Here is a 14,140-nt window from a genome sequence, read left to right on the forward strand (position 1 = left end):
CTCCAAAAAATGATATAGCTTTAGTGCAAGAATTTGCCATGTCACAAAGTACTAAATTTAGATTATGACAACCACATGGTGTATAAAAGGATCTAGGATTTAAGTCTAAAATTCTTTTTTGCACTGTTTGTTGCTTGCCCTTCATATTAGATCCATTATCGTATCCCTGTCCTCTTAAATTATTAATATCAAGCCCAATATTTTTTATTTCATCCACAATGGCATCAAAGAGACCTTTTTTAGTTGTATCATCTACTTTTAAGAATTCAAAAAAATACTCTATAACTTTAATTGGACTTGATGAAATATTAACACATCGTAATATAAAAGACATTTGCTCTTGATGACTTACATTTGGAGTGCAATCAAGTATTATTGAAAAATATTTTGCTTCTATGAGGTTTTTAATAATTTTATTTCTAATTTCACTTGCTAACAAATTTATCAATTCATTTTGTATTTTATGTCCATGGTAATAAGTATGAATTTTATTGTCTTTAATGCGTCGAATATGTTCTTGCATCACTGGATCAAATTCTGCAATCATTTCGATTAGACTTAAAAAATTTCCATTACTTTCTTGATAGATCTTCTCATTTTTCCCACGAAAAGCCAAATTATTTTTACCAAGAGTTTTTATTACAGCAAGAATTCTTGTTAATACTTTTTTCCAATGTTCTTCATCTTTTTTTATTTGTTCTTGAACACTTTCATCAATTGTTTTATTTTTCAATAATCTCATTTCTAAATCAATCCAAGAACTCATATTAGTAATATGCTCATTACTCATTTCATGACTCTTAAGCTTAGCACTAAGGTTTCTCCAATCTTTGGTGCCAACATTAGCTAATTTACTTGTACTAGAAGCCAAATTAAACAATTTACAACAAAAACAAAATACTCTATCTAAGTCTTTCGAATAAACTAGCCATTTTCTTTCATGTGTCTCCCAATTTGCCAACTTTTGAATATAGTATGTAACAGAAAAATGTCTTGAAAACTCATCTTTGAGAAAATCTAAATCATTAACTTTAATTGGACCTTTTTCTACTAATAAATCTCTTAAATTTGTGTCAATATTTGTCCATTGACTTCGATCATAAATATTTTTAGGAATGCAATCATTTAAATTATTAGGTTGATCCTCTTCACCATGATTTCTATGATCATTTTGAATCTCTTAATTAACTTCTTGTTCTAGTATTTCATCATCATCTAATTCTCTAAGATTACTAACTTGTTCGTTCAAGGGACATTTATTAATAATTTTTGATTCATTATTTTTATCACTTGTAAAAAATTTATCAAGAGCTCCTTTTTGAGATTGTATTAAACTTTCAATTCTTCTTTTTTTTTTTGTAAGTTTTGAATAACCAGATTCAAATGTTTGATTTGGCATGAGGTGCAAAAATATTTAACTATTATAATTATCTTATATTTTTTAAATGGCCAATAAAATCAACAATCAAAATTTCTAATTCAAATAAATGAACTATCACATAAAATAAAAATAATATAACAATATAATATAAACTCTAAATTAAAGTAAAAAAATCTGTAAAGATTAGAATAATAGTACCTAATTGTTGAATGCTTATTGCAAACCGTAAATGAGACTCACAGCTTTATGAAGATAATAAAAGAACAGATTTCTTGTGTATTCTTTGGAGAAAAATTGAAGTTAAAGAAAGAAAGAGCAAATGAGAATGGAAGATTTTAAAAATAGATATTATACATTGAAAAAGATAATTGGTTTTATATATAAGAAAAAAAATAGCTGTTGAAAATCATTAAATACATTGATTGGAAATAAGAGACATAAATGAGAAAAAAATAGCTGTTAGAGATGATTAAATACATATGACTGTTAATTTATTAAAAATAAGATAATATAATTGAGAATTAATAACATTCTAGAAATAAAAAAGTAATAGAAAATTAATATTTATTAGATACATAATTAAAAAAAATAAAAAAATAAATAATTTTATTAATTATTTTTTATTTTTATATTTTATCATTTTTATATATATTTAATATAATTAATTATATTATAAAATTATAATTTTTTCTTAAATTTGAGGCCTCCCCAAAGGAGGCCTAAAGCCCTTGCTTGGGTGGCTTCACCCAAGGGCCGGCACTGGGGGTGGGGTAAGGTGCTGCTAATGTTTTGGTAGACTACTGGGCGGTGGAACTTTGGTGCAGGTCCTAAGGGGAGCTGCATGTTTTTTGAAAGTTTTCTTTGCATGTTGTGTATTGAAAGTGTTAATTCAATTAATAAATGAGAATTTGCAATTATGAGATTTTTCAAGAAAATTGTAGAGACAAACTTGTTGAAAATTCTTGAGGTAAGGAAACATTTATAAATTTCATCAAGATATTGAAAGAATTTAAAAGATTATCCAATTAAAGGGTTTTCATTTATTTAATGAAATTAAAATTATTTAAAAAATAATAAAAACACCATTAATAAAATAAATTTAAATTTTAAAATCAAGATCCTCTACTATAAAATACCGACGCATCCAAGCAAGTTGCTTGTTTTGCCCTTTTACCACCACAATTTATTGCTGTGCCTTTTGTCTTATTTGCTATTAGGATATGGCAGAAAATTTATGTAAGAGAAAGAGAGAGATGGAGAAGACAAAAAGCAACAGAAAACCTCAGAAATTCATTGTCAATCTCAAGGACCTTCCTCCTATCGATCCTTCACTCATCACCCCACTCTGTCAGGTAAATAACCCATAAGATAAAAATTTACTAGCTATTCAATCTGCTAGCTGAATTTTTTATCACATAACTGAAACCTCTTTGTTTTGTGTTTTTCCAGGACAAGTATGAGAACCCCAGTTCCAGAAATGACCATAACGTAGCAAGGCGAAGCCCCAAAGAAGGAACGAATCTGGTAGGATTTGATGAGGGTCTCAGAATAGCAGATATTGCTGACAGAAATCTAGGACAGGATATGAAGGTTGAGGAAAGTGTTTGTTTATCTTCAACCAAGTTAATAGACTCCAACAACGCCAAAGGCTTCAACTTCAACAGGGAGAATGAGAATTGCCATAATAACTTGGCTATTCAAGGTGAGGATCCTGTCGATTCTGAATTTTTTTTTCCCATTTTTGTTAATTGAGCCCATTAGACTATCAGCCAAATAGCTTTACTCATTGAGGGCAACTTAGTAACTGAATCTCAAGTCTCAATGTGAAAAGACAAAAATGTGCATTCTTTCTCTTTTATACCTTATCTTTCAGTCCTTTAGTATGTTCGAAAGGAAGCATTCTCTACCCGCCAATTAGTTTAACTTATTAAGGGCAAACTAGTAAATAAACTTTACTCTCAACTTGAAATGACAAAAATGTACATTCTTCCTTGATTAATACCTATCTTTTTTTTTTTTGGTATTCTGTCCTTGAAAGTTATCCATTCAATACTCATCAAAGAGTCACTTTTCCACACTATTATTTAATTTAAGGAAATTGAATTTAATTTAAGTGTTCATTCTTTCCTTCCCTTTTTATTGTTGTTACCAAAGCAAATTCCAATTGGTGAATTGAAATGAAATCTACTACTAGGATCTAATATGATCTAGTGCTTTATCTGTTAGATGCTCCTAAAAGGGTATCAGCTAAATCAGAGTTGCATGAGATATGTGCTACAAACAATTGGAAATTACCGTTGTATGAATGCTGCAAGGAGGAAGGCCTTTCCCACATGAAATTGTAAGTAACATCAGCTGCAGTTCTTGAGCCACTTCCCCTACATATCCTTTTCCTTCCACTGAAAAACAGAAAGAACAGGACAAATTATAGTTTAGTTCCTAAAGTAAGCTATAACCGTAGAAGCTATTCTAATGATCCATGGAATTTGTAAATCTTAATATTGCCGATTTATATGGTGACTATGGGATAGCTAACATGTGACTAAATTCATGTATTAAACAGATTCACCTTTAAGGTTGTTGTTGAGATGCAGAAAACATCGACTACAATTTTGGAGTGCTTTAGTGATCCTCAGCCCAAGAAGAAAATGGCAGCAGAGCATGCAGCTGAAGGGGCATTGTGGTACTTGAGGCATCTAGGGTATTTTTCGCCCAACAAGTCAAAAGCCTGCTGACTGATAGGATCAGGAAACTCACATGATTAGTTGTTTCTTTTCTTTCTAACAGAAGGTAACAGGAAATTTTCAAGTTGTACCTATTGCTGATGATCTAAATATCTTGTTATATCTTCATTTTTAATAACAATATTGCTTAAAGCATTGTAAAATATATGTAAATGATTATAAATCTTTCATGTAAACACACAATAAGGAAATGAAAGATCCAAGAAGCCTTCATGATTCTTGAAAAGCATAAATTATAGAAGCAAATATATGTTTATGAGTATTATATATGCCAGAAATTGAATAAGCAGTGCATGATGTATCTGATATATGGTGGATAGTCCATGGTCTAAAATTTTTCAAAACGATATTGTTCGGGGTCAGTTGGCATTCCTGGATTATGGCCTACCCCTTTGGACCATGGGATTGGGCTCTGTATCCAAAGGACTTAAACCAATTTCATTTTATTTTCTCTTTGTTTTAATTTAATATATTTTTTAATAAATATGAACAATCTCAATGATGAAGCAAGAAGATACTTGATAAATGACTCAATTTCTTAATTTAGCTAAAATCCTTTCCCAGTACCATATGCGTTCAGATTTTTTTCTAATTTTATATAAATAAAGACTTATTAAATTTGGTTTTTTTATATTGTAAGTTAATGAAATGGACCTGTACGTGTTTGAAAGCCATTTAAATCTCACATATCATTATTTATTTTATTATTATGATCTTAAAGAGTTGTTGAATGTTGATAACTTTTATGATATTGGTAAATTATTGGCCTTTATAGTTAGGAATAATATGAGTTTCTAATTTCTTATAATGTTGTGGAGAACTTTGTTGATAGATTTAGAGATTTGCAAATTTAATTGAAATTTATGGATTTGTGCAATTATTAAAATTGTGACAAATGAAGTTAATCTTCCTGATTTAGTATGGTATCATGGTAAGTCATAATTTAGTAAGTAACTAGCTATGGTAAGTGGAGTAGCTCTTTTGGGAGCCCTAGAGAGGGCAACCTTGTAATTGTGTCTTTTACTCTAGGTGGAGTTGGAGTAGGTGTAAGTGAGTGGTCTTCTGAGACTATTGAGAAAGAGTGCATAAAAGGGTCTTTTCTTTGATTTGAGAAACCGTTGAAAAAGATTTTATTGTACTTTAATTTTTAATAATAGAAGAACTGTTTCACTCGTGGCTATAGACAAGAAACCAAATTACGTAAATCTTTGTGTTTTTTTATATATTTGATTTCTTTGAATTTTATCTTTAATGTTTATGAGCAATTTTCATAATAGATTGATTTTTGAACCAGATTAAATCAATAGGACTAGCCTTATGAGTAGATATCCAGGATCCAAGAATTTATTGACACTATCGTAATGAGCAGAATTCTTGTATGCTTGCGCATACTACATTTTGAATAAAAATGATGTAACAAAATCTTTGCATGCTCCAAGCAAGGATTGTCATGAGTTAACTAAGACAATCTCTTGTGTTGGATTATTCAAAACATTATTCCAATACCATGTCTTCTCCTACTACAAATTCATCAAATAGGATACATGCTGATTTCAAGAGCCTAAAACTTCCTTTATCTCTTCTAGCTTTCATGGCATTAGCAACAACTCCTGTTCTATTCTTTCCCTTCAAACAGTGTAGTGCTGTTGGATGGTGTCAATGTCTAGTCCTTTGAGTTTCACTACAGATTCAACATGTCCTTTGAGAGTATGAAGCTCCCTCAACCTGGTAAACAGAATTTATATAGATTAAGCAAGAATCAGTATTATAAATACAACTATTGGAAGTAATTTTGAGTTTAGCTTCGAAGGATTATCACCTTGCAACTTCGGCACGCTTCCTGGCTTGCTCAGCAATCTCTGACAGTTCTCTATAGTTGGTCTTCTCGTTGAAGAGATCTGTCGTTTCAGGAGGCTGCAAGCCATGAAGGGTGCGTTGAGCCATGGCCCATTGTGCCTCCCTCTCTCCTCTTCCATAATCCTTCTTTGTTGTGAAGGCAGTCTACAAATTTGTATGAGTGTAAGACAACTGGCAGGGGAAGTCAAACACGAATTATTGTTCACATTAAGAAACTAGTAATTAGATTATTACCTTATTTTGAAGCAAATTATCCCAAGCCTTGCCACTCAAAGAGTACCGGATCAAGAACTTGAGCACATCAAGTGGGAAGTAGAAGACTACGCTATATATCCAAATAACACCAGCCCAACCCCATCCAATGCCTTTGATCCTGGCAAAGCCCCAGTTTGCATAAACGGCAAGTATCGTTGCCACCTAAAAGTTTATACCAATGGGAAAACAAATATCAGCAAGTTGTTCTTGAATAACTTGTACAACAATTTTATTCCAACGAATTGACTTGAAATTTTATAAAACTCACAAGTTGTGCTATAATGAAGGCAGTGACAAGCAGGAGACCAGGGCGTTCAATAAAAGACCAGCTCCGAGAGCGAGTGACAAAGATGAGTGCCTGACTCACGATACTCACTTGGAGGTAGACGGCGGCTGTAAGTTCCTCATGACTGTTCCTAATGGATCTTACCCCGAACTTGTCCTGCAATTGTTATCAACCTTTAGTTGATACTTTAACTAGTTTTAGGAGAATCTAAAGAGTCTTTTCTTACAGAAAAGAAGTCGGACTCTTGAGCAGCCCAAAAGAAAACAACAGTCATGCAAGCAAGGTAGGCGCCAAGGACAATGCCAGTGGCAAAAATCTCCTTGAGCTTCCATGAGTCTGGCATAGGAGATGGCTTAACCCTGTCCTTGGAAATGGTCATAATTGTTCCATCATTGAGTATGGCAATGATCAAAACCATGAAAGGCGAGAAATCAAACTTCCATATTAGAGCAAGGAGCATGAAACCCGGTACAATACGGATAGTGATAGAGACAGCATAGATGGTATAGTTTTTCATTCTCTGAAAAATTGCTCTGCTTGTCAAAACAGCACTCACGATCACACTTAGTCCTGGTTCTGTTAAGACTATATCTGATGCACTTCGAGCTGCATCAGTTGCATCATCAACTGCAATTCCAATGTCTGCCTTCTTAAGGGCTGGTGCATCATTCACACCGTCTCCTGTCATGCCGCATATGTGATTTCTTTGTTGTAGCCTCTTCACGATCTCATACTTGTGCTCTGAAAGGTAGCCATCAGTTAGGACAACAACGACACTACCTCGAAGATAACCATCAAATTAATACCAAAATGATATTCCATTTCAGGAAGAAGGACAATAAATTTAAAAAATCAAGTAAATTAACACAAAGTGAAAAGGGAAATCTCACAAGTTGAACCCAAAGACGAAAAATGTACTAAGTTACCAGGGAAAACGCCTGCAAAGCCATCAGCCTTCTCAATAAGCTCGTCAACGGCAATTGCCTCAATTGTCTCATCCTTATTTTGACCAAGGAGAGCAGATGATGGATACATGTTGGTTCCCATGCCGAGCCTGCGACCAGTTTCCTTCCCAATGGCTAGTTGATCACCAGTGATCATCTTCACATTGACACCAAGATTTAGAGCACGGCGAATTGTCTCTGCACTATCATGCCTTGGAGGATCAAACAGAGGCAATAAACCCACAAATTGCCACGATTCTCCAGGGCTCTCCTTGGTTTTCTCTGGCACAGTCTACAAAATCAAAAAGTTCATATCGATGACAACCTTTTCTTCCCACTTACTACTCGATAATTCAAACAAAATTGGGGAGAAAGTAGCATAGAAACTCACTTGTTTAGCCACAGCAAGAGAGCGAAGCCCACGATCAGCAAAGTTAGCGATGACATCATGAGCTTTCTTCTTTAACTCGTCTCGGAGGTTGCATAGTTCAATAATCTGGTAGAGATATCAGGTACAACGTATTAGCAAAGAAAAGGAGAAGAACTGTGATGATAAGAAAAGCACATTTACCTGTTCGGGTGCACCTTTGCTGACTCGATGCCAACTACCATCAGACTCAATATATGTCATGGCTGTGCGCTTGTCCACTGGGTTAAAGGGGAAGAAATGCACCTCTGTAATACCTGCTCGGGCCTGAAAATAAAATGAAAGGTAAATGTTATATGTTATTAGTTATCACGATACAAGGTAAGGTTTAGAAAATTAAATGCTTAATTTGCTCCATGAGACAAGTAGCTCAATCGTAACTCACCTCCTTGGGATCACCTAGCATTCCAACAATACAGGCATCAATGGCATCTTGATTCTCAACCCTGGAAGCTCTAGCAGCAAGTAGAATGACCATGTCCTTGTCGACATTGTTTGTGAACACCTGAAATTTCATAAAATCATTTCCAATGTCAACTCAACAATTAATGTTTCTCCTCACAAAGAGTCATGCCCTGTTTTTTATGTCTCTCCTTTTATTTATGTCTTCAATTTAAAGACCAACCTCAATCATACTCTTGTCTACAGTAAGCTTGTTGAGAGTAAGTGTCCCAGTCTTGTCACTGCAGAGCACATCCATTCCAGCCATTTCCTCAATAGCTGTCATTCTCTTAGTGATAGCTCCTTGCTGTGAAAGCCGGTGAGATCCAATGGCCATTGTCACAGATAGAACTGTTGGCATGGCAATTGGAATTCCTCCAATGAGAAGCACCAACAGATTATCGATTCCATCTCTGTACCTGCGGTGCTGGATTGGATACATCACCACTACCTCGATAATCATTCCTACTGCAATTGAGCATATGCAGAAGTTCCCAATTGCTGTCAGCACCTAATTAAAGTAATCACCATTCAGATACAAGTGAAGAACATCTGCAAGTTCCATACTTAGAAATGCTGCTAAGTTTTAATATTCTTCTTCAGCACAAAAGACATTTCAGCACAGCTTGTGATGTTACCTTCTGGAAATGCCCTACGTTATTGGTGCTATCAACAAGGTGAGCAGCTTTGCCAAAGAAGGTGTGGACGCCAGTGGCGATAACAACAGCCTCAATCTCACCTTGCTTGACAGTAGAACCAGAGAATACCTCATCCCCTGGGTTCTTGTTTACAGGCAAAGACTCGCCAGTAAGGGCAGACTGATCAATCTTAAGTGGATCACCTTCAAGGAGACGCGCATCTGCTGGGATGATGTCTCCCAACTTAATGCTGATGATGTCACCCGGTACCAAAATTGCAGCTTCTTGCTCGCACCACCTTCCATCTCTTAGGACCTTCAATAATTCGAACATTAAAGGGTTAGAGACATTATTCTCCTCTCCTTGCAATATAAGTCATTTCTATTGTACATTTTAAGTTAGTAAATATTGCATTTTCAAGTTATTCATATTCTTAAGCACCTTGGTTTTGGGAGCAAGACCAGCCATAAGTGCTGCAGCTGCATTGCCTGCATTGTTTTCTTCAACGAAGCTAATAGTGGAGTTGATAAAAAGCAATACCAAAATGCCAGCAAAATCTTGCCAATCTGGGGGCTTGCCCTGCATTTATTCATAGAATTAGAGAGTGCTTTTCAAAGTCTATTCAAGCACGAGAGAGAGATGAGCATACTCCTCCATTTGCCAAACAAATGGCCATAATGGCAGCAATCTCCATGACCCATGAGAGAGGATTCCACATAAATCCCAAGAACTTTAAGAACTTGCTTTCCTGTTTGTTGTCGTTTTACACTTATCATTTTCTCCGCGCATTAGAAACAATATGGAGATTAATAAAGGGGAAAACAAAAAAGGGTTGAAATTATAGCAAATTTGCCTTTTTCTCTTCAAGCTTGTTTGGGCCAAAGATATGCAGCCTTTTTTGCCCTTCCTCACTTGTTAGCCCTTCCTTGGTGCATTTCAACTGTTGAAACACTTCTTCAACGGGAATGCGCTCCTGCAAACCACATTTTAAAGTCAAAACATAATTTCTCACAACCCTGAAGCAAACTCTAAATAAAGCAAGTCACCATTACCAAACTTGTAATGGGATTATTAGAAATGATGAATAATGAGAACAACTATACATATATAAATGCCCAAGTTAGTATAAAAACGAAAAACTAACCAACAAGTGATGAGGCGAACCAAATCAAATCTTGGCTACTTGATTTAGATAATGTATCAAATCATGTATATGTATATATATAGAAAAGCCCCTAGGGAAGTCTTCATTCAGATTAACAGCGGTTGATTTAAATATCAGAAAAAGAAGACAAAATCCCTTAAGAAAACCAGAAACAAATAACGCTTTCATGGAAACAAAGAAAATATACTTACAAGGTCGACGGTCTCATTCTTGATTTCTTCCAAGCTGATGCTCCTATCCGCCATCTTTCTCTCTTTCTTCTAATTGCTTTCACAAGAAAATTAAAAAGAAACAAGAAATGCAGTCTCTTTCTCTACTTTTGCATGCAAAACAAAAAGTAGGTTATAACGTGGCAGCTGAGGCTTCTCACAGTAAGCCCACTTCTTTCTTCGAGCTGCTAATTATGTTACACCTTCTGCTACTTCTTTTCATCTATAATTACTTTTTCTTCTCCAAAGCAAGAACAAACAAGAACACCTAAATCACTGCTACCCTTTCTCGCTTTTCTTCTACTAGGTATATATACTTTTTTTGGATTTCTTGAAGTCTGGTTTTGTTGTTACTATAATACACAATATACAATGAGAAAATTAAAGCTGGAGTGCATTCCTTGGCCTCTATATACCAGAGTTTCGGTCAATGTATATGGAATATCAACTGTAAATGAGCGAAGGAGCGGGAGTCTCTTGGTCGACGCAGCCCAGGTCAATCGGCTATCACTCACATTTATCTTAAACCGTAAAGTCTTCTTACTTTTTGTACTACAATTTGGGCTTAATGTTGTGTGGAGGATGCTTCAATGTAGCCCCATCATGATACAACCATTTAGGGAAGGTGCTGAATCCATTGACACTTGAACTAATTTCAAGCATGCAAGGAGAGAGAATTTTGGGATTCTCTTTGAATCGGGAAATCATGTAAAATAAAATTTTCAAGTGTTCGACTATTTGCAAGATTAGAAATTAACAATGGACACATATCAAGAAATATTTATATGAAGAAAGAACTCTCAAATTTTCTATTTTTTTTAATAAATAAAATCTATCCTCTAATAGTGTAATAATGAATCTATGTTAGATCCCTAGCTGATTTTTGCTTGAATTCAGATCATAAATTTCATCTCCATTTTACATATATATACATATATAAATCCATGTTAGAATAGCTATTAGAGAGACCTCGCTGATTTCTTCTTGAATTCAAACGCTTTCTTGTCTAGGCCTTGATCTCTTCTTCGTTTACCTTTTTTTTTTTTTCTTTCAAACCACGTATCAGATATATCAACCCTCTAATGTCAACTTAAGTTGGCAAGTTAAGTGCAAATTGTGGTATTTTACCCAATTAGAATATGGTAACTAGTTGAAAATAAAAACAAGTACACTTGTTTACTATAGCTCACGTGTTTCTCATGTGTGCTAGCTAATTAATTAAGTTAATTGTACAGTATTAGTATTTAGTAGAAATAATTTCGGTAGTAATTTTTGCTTTTGTTACGATTTTGACTTTTCTGCTTTGATTACTCGGTAACTGTTGGAGTAGTTCAAGGACAGAGTTAGCTAACTTTTATTGGAGGGGTCAAAGATGAAGAGAAATAATGTATAAAATATAAATAATTAAATACGATATACGAGATTAATAATTTTCTCTTATATAATCAATATTGTTTAAAAACTAAATAGTCAAAGATAATTTTCTTTCAACTAAATATAAAACATAAGGCACATAAAAAATATTTTATATAATCAAAATTAATAAAAAATGATATATTAGTAAAATTTTAAGCAACAATCAACAATGCAACACTACAATGCATATTTAAAAATTACATAATAATTTTTTAATTTTTAAAGACTAAAATCATGAACACATAATCAAAAAAAAAGAAACACATGGCAAGTAGAAGATAGAACTACATAACAAAAAAGAAAAAAGAAGAATATAGTAAAGGATTTGTAGAAATTTGAAGAAAAAAATCTATAGAAACTTAAAACATGTGATCAAATAGATAGAATTGAAAATAAATAATAATAATAATAATAATATAAATAGAAAAAGAAAGATAAAAAAACTTTACCTCTTTGTAATTTCATAATGAAAGGACAAAAGAGAAGAGAAAGATGTGTGAAGAAACTTAAAAGGAAAAAATTTAAGAATTAGGGTAAAGCTAAATGGATTTATATGGCCATTTCTTATTTTTTATTTGTATTAATAATTTAATAAAAAATTATTTTAGGGGCCTATTAAAATATATATATATATATAACATATTGTATTAATAATTTAATAAAAAATTATTTTGGGGGCTCATTAAAAAATATATGTAATATATAAAAATTTTTAAACCCTCTATTGTAAAGGGACATTCCGCCCCTAGAGCACTTATCTTTTCTTTTCTTCTTTATTGTAATATAGTTAAACCTCTATAAATTAATACTTTTGAAATCATGAAAATTTATTAATTAATTGAGATATTATTTACTCGATAAATTAATAATTTATTAATTTATACATTAATTAATAAAAATTAATTTATCAAGGTATTCTTTATTTTTTTTCCAAAACATTGAACTTAATATACTTGTATTGTGCATAATTTTCTCTTACAATACAAGAACACTGCACCAAAATTTCTTAATGTAATAAGAAAAGTTAACTATAAGATCTAAGGACATCAATTTTAAGAGGAATATTGGAGTTATATTTTACAAAGATCTCATAATTGAGTCATGTATATATATAATTTTGATGCGTAACGAGATTATTAATTTATATATTAAGTGGGACCTATGTGTTTCTATAAAATGTATTATCTTATAAATTTAGCGAATTATTAGTTTATCATATTGGTCTCAAATCCGAACAGACCAAAAATATTATTTAACCGAGGTTATTAATTTATTGAGTATTAATTCATAAAATTTATTGTTGAGTATTACGCAACATGGAAGAGATTATACATAATAGTTCTGTTATACACAATGGAAAACAAAAAAAAAAAATCTAAACAAAATCTCATGCCACCACCCATGGATTACGTTAATGGTTTTAATACAAACAAAACCAAAAGAGATGAGTAATCATAAAAATAAAATTACCTTTGCCAAGTGATGTGGCTATCCTCTTCGTTTTTCTAACCCGTGAATACCACAAAGGAAGCAAAAAGCCCGAGCCATTCAAATGCTTGACCTTACGCAGTTGCACACACGGTTGAACTTAAACCTTCACAAAAAGGGAATTTTCTCAACTATGTCTTTGTGCTAGCAAAATGGACAACCACTTGTCCTCTCCACACAATCACACTCTTCCTAGCTAAATCATAAAGTTGAAAAATTATTTTTTCAAAATTTATCAAGAAAGGGTGTGGCTAGGGTATTCTATTTTTCTTTTTTTTTTTCTCTTGTGAGAAGTGGCTAAAAAGTGATATTTATATCTAAGTTAATTAACTTCTTAAATTGCAAATAAGGCCTTAATTATAACCCTTTATAATATTGGCCTAACACTTAATTAAACCTTTTTAATTAAGTCATTGTGAATTAAAATCAAATTTAATTTACTTTATTTGTTTGTAATTAAGGCTTTAACATTATAACTAATTATAATATTAACCTTACACTTAATTAAACTATTTTAATTAAGTCTTAGAGGTTAAAACCCTAGTGTATAATTTAAGTCTAACTTAAATCATTACACTCCCAATTTAATTAACAATGCAACTTATTGTGTGTGACTCATTAGATTCCTAACATGTTGGCAATGGAATTGAATTATAATTTTTATTAAATTAATTGATTCAATTCCATAGACTAAGATTGACATCTAGTAATGCATCATGGCCACCCGATTGTTAGGAGAGTCAAAGAGTTCTTTAACAACCTTTCAATGCACAGTCTATCAATGTATTCATTCCCTTATTATATATCCCTAAAAAGATAAAAGCATAGTATAGTGTCTACTCTTATTAATCTCCACAGTTGCTCAAAGTTAGATCATTAGCTTTATAGA

At 32.8% G+C, this 14,140-nt stretch overlaps 2 protein-coding genes across 4 annotated transcripts; one reads left to right on the forward strand and one right to left on the reverse strand.

The window, feature by feature from the left end:
• Positions 1–2,558: 2,558 nt before the first annotated feature.
• LOC18595397 (RNAse THREE-like protein 1) lies at positions 2,559–4,351 on the forward strand. Of its 2 annotated transcripts, none has more exons than XM_088807108.1 (4): positions 2,559–2,733; positions 2,831–3,083; positions 3,593–3,722; positions 3,945–4,351. In XM_088807108.1, exons 1-4 carry the CDS (start codon positions 2,602–2,604, stop codon positions 4,114–4,116), a joined length of 687 nt encoding a protein of 228 aa, XP_088663234.1. In that variant the 5' UTR covers positions 2,559–2,601; the 3' UTR covers positions 4,117–4,351. The 2 variants fall into 2 exon arrangements, with proteins under 2 accessions (XP_088663234.1, XP_007023378.2); XM_007023316.3 differs by having other exon boundaries at positions 3,608–3,722.
• Positions 4,352–5,460: 1,109 nt separating this feature from the next.
• Positions 5,461–10,468, reverse strand: LOC18595398 (plasma membrane ATPase). 2 transcript variants are annotated; one of them, XM_018123799.2, is made up of 15 exons: positions 10,330–10,468; positions 9,827–9,946; positions 9,623–9,721; positions 9,415–9,552; positions 8,974–9,288; positions 8,520–8,846; positions 8,280–8,399; positions 8,039–8,161; positions 7,859–7,963; positions 7,450–7,759; positions 6,750–7,264; positions 6,506–6,679; positions 6,217–6,399; positions 5,945–6,126; positions 5,461–5,850 (listed from the first exon to the last, which is right to left on the reverse strand). In XM_018123799.2, exons 1-15 carry the CDS (start codon positions 10,381–10,383, stop codon positions 5,754–5,756), a joined length of 2,862 nt encoding a protein of 953 aa, XP_017979288.2. In that variant the 5' UTR covers positions 10,384–10,468; the 3' UTR covers positions 5,461–5,753. The 2 variants fall into 2 exon arrangements, with proteins under 2 accessions (XP_017979288.2, XP_088663392.1); XM_088807266.1 differs by having other exon boundaries at positions 6,750–7,303; positions 7,423–7,759.
• Positions 10,469–14,140: the final 3,672 nt, after the last annotated feature.

Source organism: Theobroma cacao, chromosome 6 (assembly GCF_053813885.1).
Source record: "Theobroma cacao isolate CCN51 chromosome 6, ASM5381388v1, whole genome shotgun sequence".
Lineage (NCBI taxonomy): Eukaryota > Viridiplantae > Streptophyta > Magnoliopsida > Malvales > Malvaceae > Theobroma > Theobroma cacao.